This window comes from Pristis pectinata, chromosome 4 (genome assembly GCF_009764475.1).
Source record: "Pristis pectinata isolate sPriPec2 chromosome 4, sPriPec2.1.pri, whole genome shotgun sequence".
Classification (NCBI taxonomy): Eukaryota; Metazoa; Chordata; class Chondrichthyes; order Rhinopristiformes; family Pristidae; genus Pristis; species Pristis pectinata.
The window spans coordinates 100,046,350-100,060,850 of NC_067408.1; the positions used below are offsets into that span (position 1 = coordinate 100,046,350).

General features: G+C 40.9%; 1 protein-coding gene across 1 annotated transcript; it reads left to right on the forward strand.

Annotated features, from left to right (window-relative positions):
- Positions 1-1,449: 1,449 nt before the first annotated feature.
- LOC127569857 (uncharacterized protein C3orf38 homolog) lies at positions 1,450-13,346 on the forward strand. Its single transcript, XM_052014842.1, is given in 4 exon segments — positions 1,450-1,691; positions 6,934-7,190; positions 7,193-7,405; positions 11,206-13,346. Coding segments are annotated over 4 exon segments (1,152 nt in total). The 5' UTR covers positions 1,450-1,567; the 3' UTR covers positions 11,764-13,346.
- Positions 13,347-14,501: the final 1,155 nt, after the last annotated feature.

Consider the following 14,501-nt stretch of genomic DNA (forward strand, 5'->3'; position numbering starts at 1 on the left):
GGAAAGATATAGGGTGATGGAGACCAGTTGGATCAGGAGGAGAGAAAAGAAAAGGGGCGGGGGAGAAGGACAGAGGAGAGCGGTTACTGGAAGTCTGAGAAACTGATGTTCGTGCCACCAGGTTGGAGACTGCCCAGGCGGAATATGAGCTGCTGTTCCTCTAACTGGCGTTTAGCTTCAACCTGGCAGTGGAGGAGGCCGTAGATGGACATGTCAGTGTGGGAATGGGAAGTGGAATTAAAATGGCTGGCCATTGCGGATGGAGTGAAGGTGCCTGGTGAAGCAGTTACCCAATCTGCACCCAGTCTCATCGATGTGGAGGAGGCTGCAATGGGAGCACCGAGTACAATAAGCACCGCAAGATTCACATGTGAAAGCCTGCTTCTCCTGGAAGGGCTGTTTAGGGCCCTGGATGGTGGTGAGGAAAAGGTGTAGGGGCAGGTGTAACATTTGCCCTTACACCTGTGTGTACGTGAGTAGAATCAGAAGGGAATGGATGAAAATGTGGGGAGAAGGAAGGTGAGACTCCTGCTGGGGACAGAACGTTCCGCCTCAGAGAGGGGGTGGTCAGAGGGGATGGTGAAGACACGGCGGGGTGGGGGGGGGGGGTGGTGAGGGTGTCAGAGGAGGGTAGTGGGTTGGAGGCCTCAGGGGAAGTGTGGTGGTGTAAAGAGGAGGGTTCGGAGGAGTGAGGGGAGGACGAGGGGTAGGGGAGGCGTGAGAGACCGGGGGTGAGTGGGGGAGTGGCGGTGGAGAGGTGCAGTCGGACCCAGCGGCGGGGTTGGGGTCTCAACCAGGAGATTATGAAATTAAAGCTTGCTTTGCTGGTTTTAAACTGTTCTCACCTGCATATACTTTCCATTTATGTGTTGTTCTCTGTTCTCCTCCAGATCCAAAAAGAGACCACCTATGACTGCAATCTGTTTAGAACGCAGCGCAAAATGAATTTTTCTTATTTTGCACTGATTAGCTGTTAAAATTATTTTCCAGAGTCATAAAACAAAACGCCAAAACACCATTATGCCTGTACTTTTAATAAATGCATCGCAAATTAGTGTGGACAGCGGGACAAGTGTGGGCTGACAGGTTAATTCGTCACTGAAAACTGTCCCTGTGGGTAGGTGAGTGCTAGAATCAGAGGGGAATGGATGAAAATATAGGGGGGAATCGAAGTAGACAATTGTAGGATCAGTGTTTGATAGTGCGGATTCGGTGGGCTGAAGGGCGTTTTTCCGTGCTGTATCTATGACTGATTCTAGCACCCTAAGTTTCTACAATAATTTTGCCTGTTTCAAAAGCTGTTGACGAGTAAGCAGTTAAAGATTCTGTAGTTTTACATCTGATGATATTTCCTGTTCGCGTCAGCTGATTTTGAGTTTCGATTTTCCCTTGTGCCTTTTTTAATTTGTTTCACTTTCATGTCATTTTCTGGATTCGCTGACTGACACTTTGACGTTTTCAAAATCAATTGGAAATCAATTGGCACACTCTAGTATTTATCTTCCAACAGAGTTAATTTTAAACTCTTAGTAACCACAGAGACTTGATTTACTGGGGGGGGGGAAGCATGTCCTGTTTTTCGCTAACCCAAAGAAGAGGTTGCTCTGAAATCCTAGAATCTTTAAGCTTCAGTAATTTGCTTGCACTGAAGGATACTGTAGCCAATAAGGTAAATGCATGGACTAAAGATGGTAAGTACAACCAGGCTGATTTCTGTCTAACAAATAGATTAGAATTGTTTATAAGTATATAATAATATCCCTTGCATCATTGCATGCAACGTTTTCTCTTCAAACTATTTTTGGTATCTAAAATTAACCTTCTAGTGTGTAAAACTGTATGCTTACACTTGATTAGGTTTTTAAGGTATTTAAAGTTTATAAAAGTAGACTTTTATCTTGCAACATTTCAACAGTTTAAAAAACAACAGGTATTTATTAAATATTTATATTTATTAATATTCTATTAGATGTACATTTTTCTAACAACAAGAAAATATGGATGGTTTTACAAAATTTGTTCTAACTTCTTATCTTGAAGTCAATGACTTGCAAGGATCATAAATATTGGGCTTTGTCTTTTATATGCCATATATTCTAGTACAAAGAACACAAATAGATTATGACAGTATGGAATCAAGCATGCTGTCTAACGCTTTTCGGTGTTGTACTATTCTCACACAAATAACATTTTGAAGGGCCATCAGAGATATTGAGATCCTCACAATAGAGTGGCATTAGATTTGGATTGGTGTACAGCGACCTGGTTGAAATGTAGTGCACTAGAACTCTCTGCTGTAAATGTCTATAATTTGACCTTGAGATTGAGGATGCCTGGAATATAAAAACATTCTCTGTCCTCTGGACTACTTGCTGATAACTGATTGGGTATTTTTTTTGGTACATTCAGCCGATGAAAAACAATTCTTACACTGGGTACAGTGCACAATTGTCTCATTCAAAGCTTTCTGTTGTGCTACTGTGCTGTGGTTATGTGGTTTTCTCAATGTCAACTCAGACTTTCTCAAAAATGCATGACATTCCTACACAAGGCAACGTGCCCTAGTTTATCCAATGCCATATGCTGCCATTAATTAGCATATAAGGTTTAATTTCAGAGTACATGTTGATTACTTATGCGTGTGAGCAGTATCCTGTATTCTTGAACATTTTATTGAAAAAGACAGAAATACTAATGCAAACTGGCAGAATTTCATCCCTATTAATATTCTCTGAAAATACAAAATTTTAACTGTAAGTTCCTTAAACAAGGTAAAATAATTTGAGCTTGTTTTAAGTTTCAATTATCAAAGTTTCTTTACATATTCTTTACAGCAATGAGTCAGAAAACAGGTGGCTTTGCACATTCCTGCAATGTGAAATTAGTTTCTATGCTACACCAGCATGTACCACAGCAAAGCAAACAAGTGTGTCATAAACATGCATAGGCAAGCCTTGGAGGACGTCAACCAAATGTAACTTTGTCCACCATGTTGAAATAATGCATTTAAGATATTACTATACAAATTTCCATAGCAGGCTTTAATTGTAAATACACTATGATTATAATTAAGCTCATGGACTAATAATCTAGAGTTCAAAATCAATGATTCAAAAGACAAGTCTGACTACCACCAGGGCAACTGGCAAATTAAAATTTAGGTAGTTATTTAAATAAATCTGGATTTAAAATACGTTATCAGTACAGAAGACAGACACAAAAACTGTCTTCATGGGTCTTCTTCAGGAAAGGAAACCTATCACTTCTGTCTGGTCTGAGCCTTCAGGTGCCTCCAGACTCACACTAATGTGATCGGTATCTAATTGGCCTGAGAAGTATCTGAGCAAAACACTTAGACCAATTAGCAGTGAGCAACAAATGTCCTTATCCTGTCAATGAAAGAAATAATATGGCTTCACGAGGTATACCAGCAGCAAATGCAATCAAGACTAAAGAGACAAGCCTTACACAGATGACTGGAGATATAATAGTCCCCTCAATTGATGTGGCAGAGTAGTTTCCAGCAAGGTTCAAGTAAAGCAGAAATATTCATGCCACTGCACAGTAACATGCACCTCACCTAGTCTCAAGAATGATTTTTCTAATGAATTCCATGCTGAGTGGGAGGGGTGGGTTGCAGGACTGAGAGCAAAGAGGGCCCCAAATAAAACTATTCATATTTTTCAATGGTAACTTTCAACCACAACCACTTCAGACATAGTTATATGTTATACTTCTAGAAGTGAATTAAGCACAACCTTCAGCTGCATTTATCAATAATATTTCTTCCAGAAATACAGATGTACCATGTATCATGTTCAGTTCCATTCATAACTCCTCAGCTGCAACAAGACCTTGGCACCATTTATAAATACTACTTGCAACAGAGAAGTGAATGCCACTGATTATCTCTAACACAAGACAGTCTGTATACTTCCCTTTGAAGTACTATGCTATCACCAATTAAGTCACCACCAACATCTTCGAAAGTTGTCTGAGCCAACCAAAAGAATATGGCCACAAGAGATGGTCAGAGGGTGGATATTCTATGGAGAGTGACTCACCTCATTCCATTCCAGCATTAACTGAACACAAGTCAGGAGTGTGATACAATACTTTCCACTTCCCCGAATAAGGGAATCTCAACCTGATCCAAGAAAAAGAAACCTTCTCACCTTAACTTGGTTGGCTTTTTTTTTATTTACGGCATGGTAACAGGCCCTTCCGGCCCAACAAGTCCACGCTGCCCATTTTTTTAAAACCCAAATTAACCTACACGTACATCTTTGGAATGTGGGAGGAAACCGGAGCACCTAGAGGAAACCCACGCAGACACGGGAGAACGTACAAACTCCTTACGGACAGCGACGGGAATTGAACCTCGATCGCTGGCGCTGTAATAGCGTTGCGCTAACCACTACGCTACCGTAATTATCACATACAGCTCCTTCAGTGTTCACTTCCACCATCACTGGAACACTGGCTGCGAATGTGCAATATCTACGAAATGTACTGTAGGAACTTCCCAAGTCTGCTTTGACGGCATCTTATAAATCCACCACTATCATCTAAAAGGATAAGGGCAGAAGTTGCAAGAGAGTCCCAACACCTTCAATTTTCTTTTTAGTTCTTCTTCACATATTGTGCTGATTTGTAAATAATGTGTTCCTTCACTGTAGCTTTGAATAAATCCTGGAATTCATATGGTATTTTGGGATAACCTTCAACACAAGAACTGCAGTGGTTCAGAAAGGTAGCTCATCCTCACCTCTTCAAGGGCAATTGGGAATGGGCAGAAACTACAAGGGACACAAAGAAAAAATCTATTTCAAAACAAATAAAGTAACCAAAATCTACAGATCCTGAAGTTACTCTATAAGGTATTCCAACAAAACTCATGGATGCTTCACACTCTCAACGCCTAGAAACTAGTCACAACAGTCACTTAGTTCATTCATTCTTTCTCAGAAATGAGCAAGACATACCTGACTATAAAAGCTTTCATCGAGGAAGAGGAGGATCTAGCATCAAGTGCTGGTTCACCTTCTCACCCTTACCCTACCAATGGGTTGCTTTTCTGTCAGGGAAGGGGCTGGCATGGTTTTTATTGGACACACTGGCTCCTGAAAATAGACGAAGCGTAGAATCCTCTGTCCTGGTCTTCTCTAATTGGTGACGCTATGTTGGAATAGGCTTTACGTATTTGTAGGCTGGCCTATTTCCTGGCAGCATTCCTAGAGTCATATGCTTCTGCTGTCATTGTGGCAAATGTTGCCCAGAGAAAATGGTGGTATCTTAGACCTTTAGATGTTAAATATCATTGGGGATCTGTTCAAACATTTAAATATTATTTTTCATTCACTTTTCCTTCTATCTCTTTTATCCTTTGGGTAGCAACATTGGCCTGAATTTTTCAATTATGGCGAGGTTATAAGTGCTCACTGTTTTTACAGAGCAAATTGTGTAGCACATTCTGCCTATAGAGTGTTAACTGTAGAAAGCAGAAAGTTGCTGTGAAATTTGTTATGTTCTCCTCCACAAGCTTTGCTACACTGGGATATCTCAAAAAAAAATCTGTGTTGGATTTCACTCCATAGTATGAAGTTTCTCTAATTATATAATTATTTTACACGAAATAGGCCAGAAAATAGTACAACATATGCAGGCAGGTGTAAGTGCTGTAAATCTTAATTATTACTAAACAGCTTTCCTAACCTGGAAAATTACTTTAGAAATGGTGGAACTGGAATCCTTCAATTTCTTTTATCATTCCAGATTTTTTTCAAAGATACAAATATTATTTTTGTTTTAGTTTGTTTTGTTTTCTTTCTGTTTCTTTTACCTTTCTCTTAATCTATCTTTCTTTCTGCTTCTTAACTTCATTTTCTGTTCACTGGTTTGCATTGAAATTTGCATAGCCAAAGAGATTGGTTGAAGAGAGATCTGTCATTTGTCCTGAACTCACACAGGTCCCCAATCGCTTTTAGGGGGTGTTGCATTGAAAAAGATCTCCATAACCTTAAGTTACTGCCCAAAAGCCGTCAACACATCTATGGGTGTCATTATGCATAATGGAGTCATACAGCACAGAAACAGCTCTTCACCTCACAAGTCTGTGCTGGCCATCGAGCACCCATTTACACTAACTAATCCTACATTAATTCCACTTTATTCTACCTACATCCCCTTCGACTCCCTCCAAGTGCTACCATTCACCCACACACTAGGGGCAATCCACTAAGACAGATATAAGATAAGGTAAGATATCTTTATTAGTCACATGTACATCAAAACACACAATGAAATGCATCTTTCTTTGTGTAGAGTGTTCTGGGGGCAGCCCGCAAGTGTTGCCATGCTTCCGGCACCAACGTAGCATGCCCACAACTTTCTAACCTCTACGTCTTTGGAATGTGGGAGGAAACCAGAGCACCCGGAGGAAACCCATGCAGACATGGGGAAAATGTACAAACTCCTTACAGACAGTGGCTGGAATTGAACCTTGGTCACTGGCACTGTAATAGTATTATGCTAACTGCTACACTACCGTGCCAATCATCCTTCCCATCTGCACGTCCTTGGAATGTGGGAGGAAACCAGAGCACCAGGAAGAAACCCACATAGTCACAGTGCAAACTCTACACAGAGAGCAGCAGAGGTCAGGATTGAACCTCAGCTCCTGAGGTGTGAGGCAGCTGCCCTGCCAGTTGTGCCAACATGACCAATGAGCACATTTCTCCTTCACTGACTGCGGAATCAGGGCATTGTCCTATTAGTGAAAGTACAGTAACAGGTTATATTCTTATTTTCATTTAGTTTCTTAATGAGCTAATTGTTGTACTTATTCATTTATTTTAAATTTTACTTTCAATCAAATGTAGTTGTTATGTATTTATATGCATATAAATTAAATATTTTTGAATTTTATTGTAGAAGCCATCAGTGTCATTCTGAACAACAGCCAAGGTGCTGAAGAGCTCCTGAAGCGCAAGAAAGTTCTGCGAGAGGAAATATTGAAGTACCTAATTAAGCATGGTGTTAATACATCTACTTCATCAGACAAACAGCAACTTATTAATGATGCCTTGTTCTATTGGATGAAGCTAGAAATGAATAGAAAGCCATTGACAGCTCAAACAAATCCACATCTTCTGGGTCAAAACAGAAGGAAGCATTGGGGCAAAAATCAGTGAAGAATACTGAAAGTGCAGTGACAAAATCACTAGCAACAGTTGTCATGAAGTCAAGAGAACTGGAACAGATCAGACAGGCAGAAGAACAGAAAAAAGAAAAGAAGGAACAGGCAAGGAGACGAGAGGAGCAACAGGGAAGGCAAGAGCAAATACTGAAACAAGCGCAGGGTCCAATGGCCATGCAGATGAATATACATATGAATATTATACCGGTAATTTATGTGGCATCAAAAGATATTTAGCTGCATGTAGAGATTTTATGCCCTCACCTTTGAATTATTAGACTTTCCTTAAGATTTATTTTCAGTGTTCAAAGCCTTAAAAGAAATTGTTCCATTGGCCCGAAACCATAATACTTAAAAGACACAGCATGCTATCCAGAAAAATAAATTCACACAAAATTTTTGAGAGAGTCAATTGCACTTCTCAAGAAAGCATTCCATTAAGAACCCCATGAAATATTTAAAAGGCAGATTGTTTCTTATCAGTTTAATTTTCAGGGAGGTATAAAGAGTAGGGAAATGGGATGAAAATTGAGTTGCTGTAACTAACAGAATGGTGGATAAGTTCAGTTGGGCCACATGGTTAGTACCATTCTTAAGTCTTTACATTCTTGTCTCTTTTGGCTCAGATCTGATTAACATTTAGATTTATGATGTTCTAGATATCTAAAGCTGTGATGTACAGAAAAATATTAGTGATGCTTCCTCATCGAAACTGCTGACTCATCACCCAGGGAACAGGTCATGTCGCTTCATATTAATCATAACAGGATAGTTTTTTTATTTGCAGTGGGTGGTTAGGATCTGGAATGCACTGTTCAGGGGTAGTAGTAGACACAAATTTAATTGTGGAATTCCAAAGAAATCTGAATAAGTATGTGAAAAGAATGAATTTGATGGGCTGTGGAGAAAAGGCTGGACATCAGGACTAACTGGGGTCCAGATGGATTGTTCTTACGTGGAACTGCATGAACTCAATGGGCTGAATATGATGTAACCATTCGTGGTTCTGCAAAAACATATTCACATGTTGAAATCAATTAGAAAAAAAACATCCCATGCACCAAAATGCAATAATACCTTCCCGTAATGAATAATTAAACAGACAACATTGATTCTGGGTTAGCAAGACACTGGTGAAGTTGAAAATGTGAAATAAAAATAGAAAAAAGCCGAAACGTACGGTAGGCAGGTCAGCAAACATGGAGAACGTAGAAAGGTTTCACTGATTCTTCTATCCTCATGGCTCAAGGAGAACTGACAGCCACTAAATTAAAGGTTCCAGTTTGTTTGCAGATAGTAACTAATCTGCTGTAATTTTCCACATATTTTCTGCTTTTGGTTTCATTTAGTTCACACCATTTTCCACTTTTTCCAAAAGAAAGGAACAAAACATGGGTCTGCACTTGGTGGGGGAAATGCCTGCAGTTCCATGCCGAACTGACAGCATTTCCTGCATAAGCACCAGAAAGCTTGGGAATTCCAAGCACGCAGATGCAAGTACGTAGCCACTGGATTCCTCAAGGACTCTAGCTGTGGAGTAGGAAGTTGCATCAATACTTATGTTGGGGAATTGTTTCAATATATTTATTTTTAATATTTTAAAAGATAACATAATGGTTTGAATAATTATACAGTATAGTACTTTGGCCCACTGAGTCCTCACTGACCATCAGCCACCCATTTATGCTCATCCTACAGTAATCTGATTTTGTTCTCCCCACATTCTCATCAACTCCCCCCAGTTTCTACCATTCACCCACACACTAGGAGCAATTTACAGTGGTTAGTTAACCTACCAACCTGTATGTCTTTGGATTGTGGGAGGAAACTACCAGGATCACAAGGAGAAAGTGCAATCTCCATACAGACAGCACCCAAGGTCAGGATTGAATCTGTTGCAGTTGTATAAGATGTTGGTGAGGCTGCATTGGAATATTGTGTTCAGTTTTGGCTGTCCTGCTACAGGAAATATGTTATTAAGCTGGAAAGAGTGCAGAGGAGATTTATGAGGATATTGCTAGGACTTCAGAGAGTGAGTTATGGAGAAAGGTTGAGCAGGTTGGGACTCTAATGAATAGAGTATAGGAGAATGAGGGGTGATATTATAGGGGTATACAAAATCATGAGGACCGTAGATGGGGTGAATGCACACAGTCTTTTTCCCGGGGTGGGGAATCAGGAACTAGAGGACATAGGTTTAGGGTGAGAGGGGAGAGATCTAATATAGGAATATGAGGGGCAACTTTTTCACCCAGAGGGTGGTCAGTATGTGGAATGAGCTGTCAGAGGAAGCTGGTTGAGGCAGGTACATTAAGAACATTTAAAAAGCACTTAGACAGGTATATGGATAGGAAAGATTTAGAACCATAGAACACTACAGCACAGAAAACAGGCCATTCGGCCCTTCTAGTCTGTGCCAAAACTTTATTTCGCTAGTCCTATTGACCTGCACTCAGTCCATAATCCTCCAGACCTCTCCCATCCATGTATCTATCCAATTTATTCTTAAAACTTAAGAGTGAACCCGCATTTACCACGGCAGATGGCAGCTCGTTCCACACTCCCACCACTCTCTGAATGAAGAAGTTCCCCCTAATGTTCCCCCTAAACCTTCCCCTTTCACCCTAAAGCCATGTCCTCTCATACTTATCTCTCCTAATCTAAGTGGAAAGAGCCTGCTCGCATTTACTCTGTCTATACCCCTCATAATTTTATAAACCTCTATTAAACCTCCTCTCATTCTTCTATGCTCCAAGGAATAAAGTCCTAACCTGTTCAATCTTTCCCTATGACTCAACTGAAGACCTGGCAACATACTAGTAAATTTTCCCTGCACTCTTTCAATCTTACTGACATCCTTCCTACAGTTAGGTGACCAGAACTGCACACAATACTCCAAATTTGGCCCCACCAATGTCTTATACAACCTCACCATAACATCCCAACTCCCAATTAGAGAGATATGCATCAAATGTGGGCAAATGGGACTAGCTTAGGTGGGAACCTTGGTCGGCATGGACCAGTTGGGCCATTTCCATGCTGTATGACTCTATGACTGGATATTTTTTGTTTCCAAATTATAGATTTATTAATTGAATTTAACTTCCACAGCAGCCAGGATGGGATTTGAACTCAATCCTCTGGATTATTTGTCCAGACATCTAGATTACTAGTTGGGAAATTTAGCTGTAGCAGCAGCAGTGTATCTTGATTTGGCAAGGGGCAGAAATTAAGTTGCTGAAGGAGTTAAATTGAATGGCAGAACTTGCTTGAATGGTCTACACTAGTTTGGATATTGCAGTTGACTTTGATGTGTATTCCTGTGCACAAAACAAACATATTTCTTATACTTTCTTGACAATGTTGTAGGAGATGAGACTCCTTTTCCTGAAAATAGGGGATTTCTAATCTCTAAAATGTTAGCAATGCCGACTATAGATGATTAGCAATGCTTAGTGTATTAACACTCCATGCCTCAAACATTTTGATGTTGTGTTCTGGCCTTTGCCTTTCTAATAATCAAAGCAATACTATTGAGGAGGCAATTCCAGGATCTAGATCCAGTGGCAGTGAAGGATGGGTGATCTATTTCCAAGTCAGGTGGGTGTGCAACTTTTAAGGGAACCTGCTGACGGTGGTGTTTCTGTGGCCTGTTGTCCTTGCCCTTCTTGTGTTTACGGGTTTGGGAGCTTCTGTTATAGTTTGGGTTAGTAACTGTAGGGCAATGTGTAAATGATATACACTGCAACCACTGTGTACTGATGCTGGAGGAAAAGAATGTTTAGGGTGTTGGATGGCATGCCAGCTGATCGAGCTACATTGTCCTAGATGGTGTTAACTTCTTGGGTGGTTTTGGAGATGAACAAATCCATGTTGAATGTTTAAAGACAAAGGACTGTGTGCTTCATTCATTCTCCATTTTTGGCATTCAATGTATTTATCTTTGTTGTAATTGTCTACTCTTTTCCAAAAAGCTGACTTTATTCTTTTTCCTTAACACCTTTCAGTATCAGCACCCACCTCAGCTAGTGGCAGGGGAAGGCTCTGAATACAAAGAAATGGGCAAGGAGTTCTGCCAATGGTTCTTCCAGCTTCTGAACTCTCAGAATCCTTCCTTTGGACAACAGGCAGAAGATTGGGGCCCACAGCACTTTTGGGAAGATGCAATCCTTCACCTTACCTATTGTATCCAGGAAACCCAAATAGAACAGCATCAGAGTTCAGCAAGCGTCAGTCTGCGCTTGTTGTCCCTGGTAAAGCATGAACAACTGCTCTTCAACCCCAACATCAGCCAGAGTGGGATTAAATGTGCAGCTTCTCCACATGGAGTAGTCGCCATCGCAGTGGCTGGCACCATTCACAAGAACTGTCAGTGCGTGGGCATTTTTGAACAGGTCTTTGGGCTCATCCGCACACACTTTTGTGGAAACAACTGGAAAATCAGGCATATTAACCTTCAGGTGAAAGCTTTTAATGATCTGCAGGGCATCACCCAACCCAGTGTATCTGTTCAGATGCCCGCTCTACAGGCCCATGTCAATGAATTAAGTGCACTTCTTAAGTAGTTTATTCTGGAAATCATTTGCAACTTTGCAGCCCCGAAAGGAGTTTGAAATGTAGGTGGGTTTGTGTAATGGGTGGGCATTTTGTTGCATAGACTGGCACTAGGTAACAAAGTTGAAAATGATCCCCCTCCATCTGGACTTGAAATTACTTTCACTATGAAAACTTTAGCAAATATGGTGATCTTAAGAATCTAACTGTTCTACTACAATAATTTTTTTTAAAAGGCAAATTAATCTTTCAAAAAAGATGATTTAGGATCGAAAATCCTTTGTGCATTGTTTTTAATGAACAGATAAATATATTTAGTAAAATGACAATGTGCAGCATTTTAATTAAATCAATTAGTGCATGTAATATAGTTGCTTGATTGTTGAAGCAATATAGACAGGAACTTAATGCAAACATTAATAAAAGCACTGGACATCACTAACTAATAAATTTCTATCACTTCAATTGATCACTTATTCAATCATTTATCAACAAGTACACACAATTATAAAAGTAATGTCTTCTTCTCTAGGGCACTCCCTTTGGATCGAGGATGACCCACTTCCTCTTCAGAGTGGCAGGTGTCTTTGCGTCTTTATGTAAATTCTTTTTCCATGGGGTGACCGTTGTACACAAGGTAACATATGGACTTGATGGAGTGAGTGTTTGGTCCAGTTGCATGGAAGTCCAAGACAATTGGACACCTGCATGGACTTAGCACATACACACCCACACTACTCCACACACAGAGCCCTATCCATCCACACACACACACACACACACACACACACACACACACACACACACACACACACACACACACACACACACACACACACTCTATGACCTTACATATGTGGACACAGGTACACAAAATTGCATACGTTCTATCTGTAAGCACCCTCTCCCACCTTCCTCCATTCTCATCCTTCCTGGGCTCTCTCAGTCTCTCCCCCTCCTTCAGACAACTTCCATTTCAGCTTCCTCGCTTTCACTTACCTCTTTTTAATCCTTTAACTATCAACTCCTGTCCCTCAGCCCAACACCTGCTTGGCCTTTCCAAGTCTGAAGCAGCCCACTAGTTGCTGTCACTTGCCCTCATCAGGGTCACATCATGATTGCCGATTGCATCCCTGCATCCTGTTCCTAGTAGCCATACTACCGGATACCAGCAGCCTAGTCCTGTACCCCGGAGCTCTCCTAGACAACCTCAGGAGAACCTTCAGTTCCTGCACAGTGCCGCCCAATGGTGGTTGCTCCAATGAGCTGAACATCATGCTGGATGAAGCTTTTAAAGAGGTAGAGTTTTTTTTATAATCCTTCTGCAGGCATGGTAGTGTAGCGGTTAGTGTAACGCTTTACAGCGCCACTGACCTGGGTTCAAATCCGGCCACTGTCTGTAAGGAGTTTGTACATTCTCCCTGTGTCTGCGCAGGTTTCCTCCAGGTGCTCCAGTTTCCTCCCATGTTCCAAAGACGGACGGGTTAGGAAGTTGTGGGCATGTTATGTTGGTGCCGGAAGCGTGGCGACACTTGCGGGCTGCCCCCAGCACACTCTATGCAAAAAGATGTACTTCACTGTGTGTTTCGATGTACGTGTGATTAATAAAGATATCTGTGAAATGTTGCAACCTTTTTCATTGTTGTGCTGTTTATAATCAGTCTTCTTATAATTTTGAGTGTGCAATTTTCTTAACTTGAGCCAAGATCATCGTGAAGATGTCTTTAACAGAATGTTTCATGTTTGAGTGGCACAAGAATGAAGGAAGAAATTCCTGGTGGGTTGGTAAGCTCAAGGCCATGTAGGCAGACCTTGGGTAGTGAAGGAAAATGTGTTGAGGTAGATCAGCCATGACTGATGAACAGGCTCAAAGGGCAAAACAGCCTCTGCCTGCTCCTATCTTTTACCTTATGTTATCATTTGCATCAAATAGAAGTTTGTGCTTAAGACTGACATTGCTTTTTATGTTCTCAGTGACAGTGGGTCTCTTTCATCCAACTATACTTGTGCTTGTCTGGTAGGCAAAGCAAACACTGAACTGCAGGGTTATGGAAAGAAAGCAGACCCTACATGGAAGATTTATTGGGAGGGATCAGGTGGGGATCTTGTTTACTGGTATAAAAAGTCCTGCTCTTGGACATGAGGCATAAGTGGGAACTCTTTAATTTTAATACATGCTGTTTCTTAGTAATATTGATGACAAAGGACATTCTCAATTAATTCTTTTCTATTATATTATCTAGACCTTTGGGTTGTATGTTTTTCTGGTTGTTTGATATTTACATCATAATTAAAGGTGAAATAAATTGATTGGATAATAAAGTTTGCATTAATCATTAATTCCTGCAGCTAATTGTTGTAAGTGGAAGAGTAGTGCAGTGAAGAAAGGAGTTGCAATAATGCAATGCAGGGTCTCGACCTGAAATGTTGACCATCCTCTACCTCCACAGTTGCTGCCTGACCCACTTAGTCTGCTTTCTGTTCACAGCTGATGGAGTCCAGACAGTGTTGTTTTCTTGGGAAGTATGGCAGCCAGTCCCAAACACAAGCTCACAGAAGCAGTAATGAGGCAAGTGTTTTGATTGTGATGCACAAGTGACACACATGTAAGTTCACCCTGCTGCAGGTCACACCCAACATTTGTTTGTTCACCTCGCTCCAGTGACTTCACTAGCTGTGCTTGTTTATTGAGGCAGTGTATTCTCACAGGGTTGAACTTTGGGATAACACCAGCTGGAGCCAGCTGACT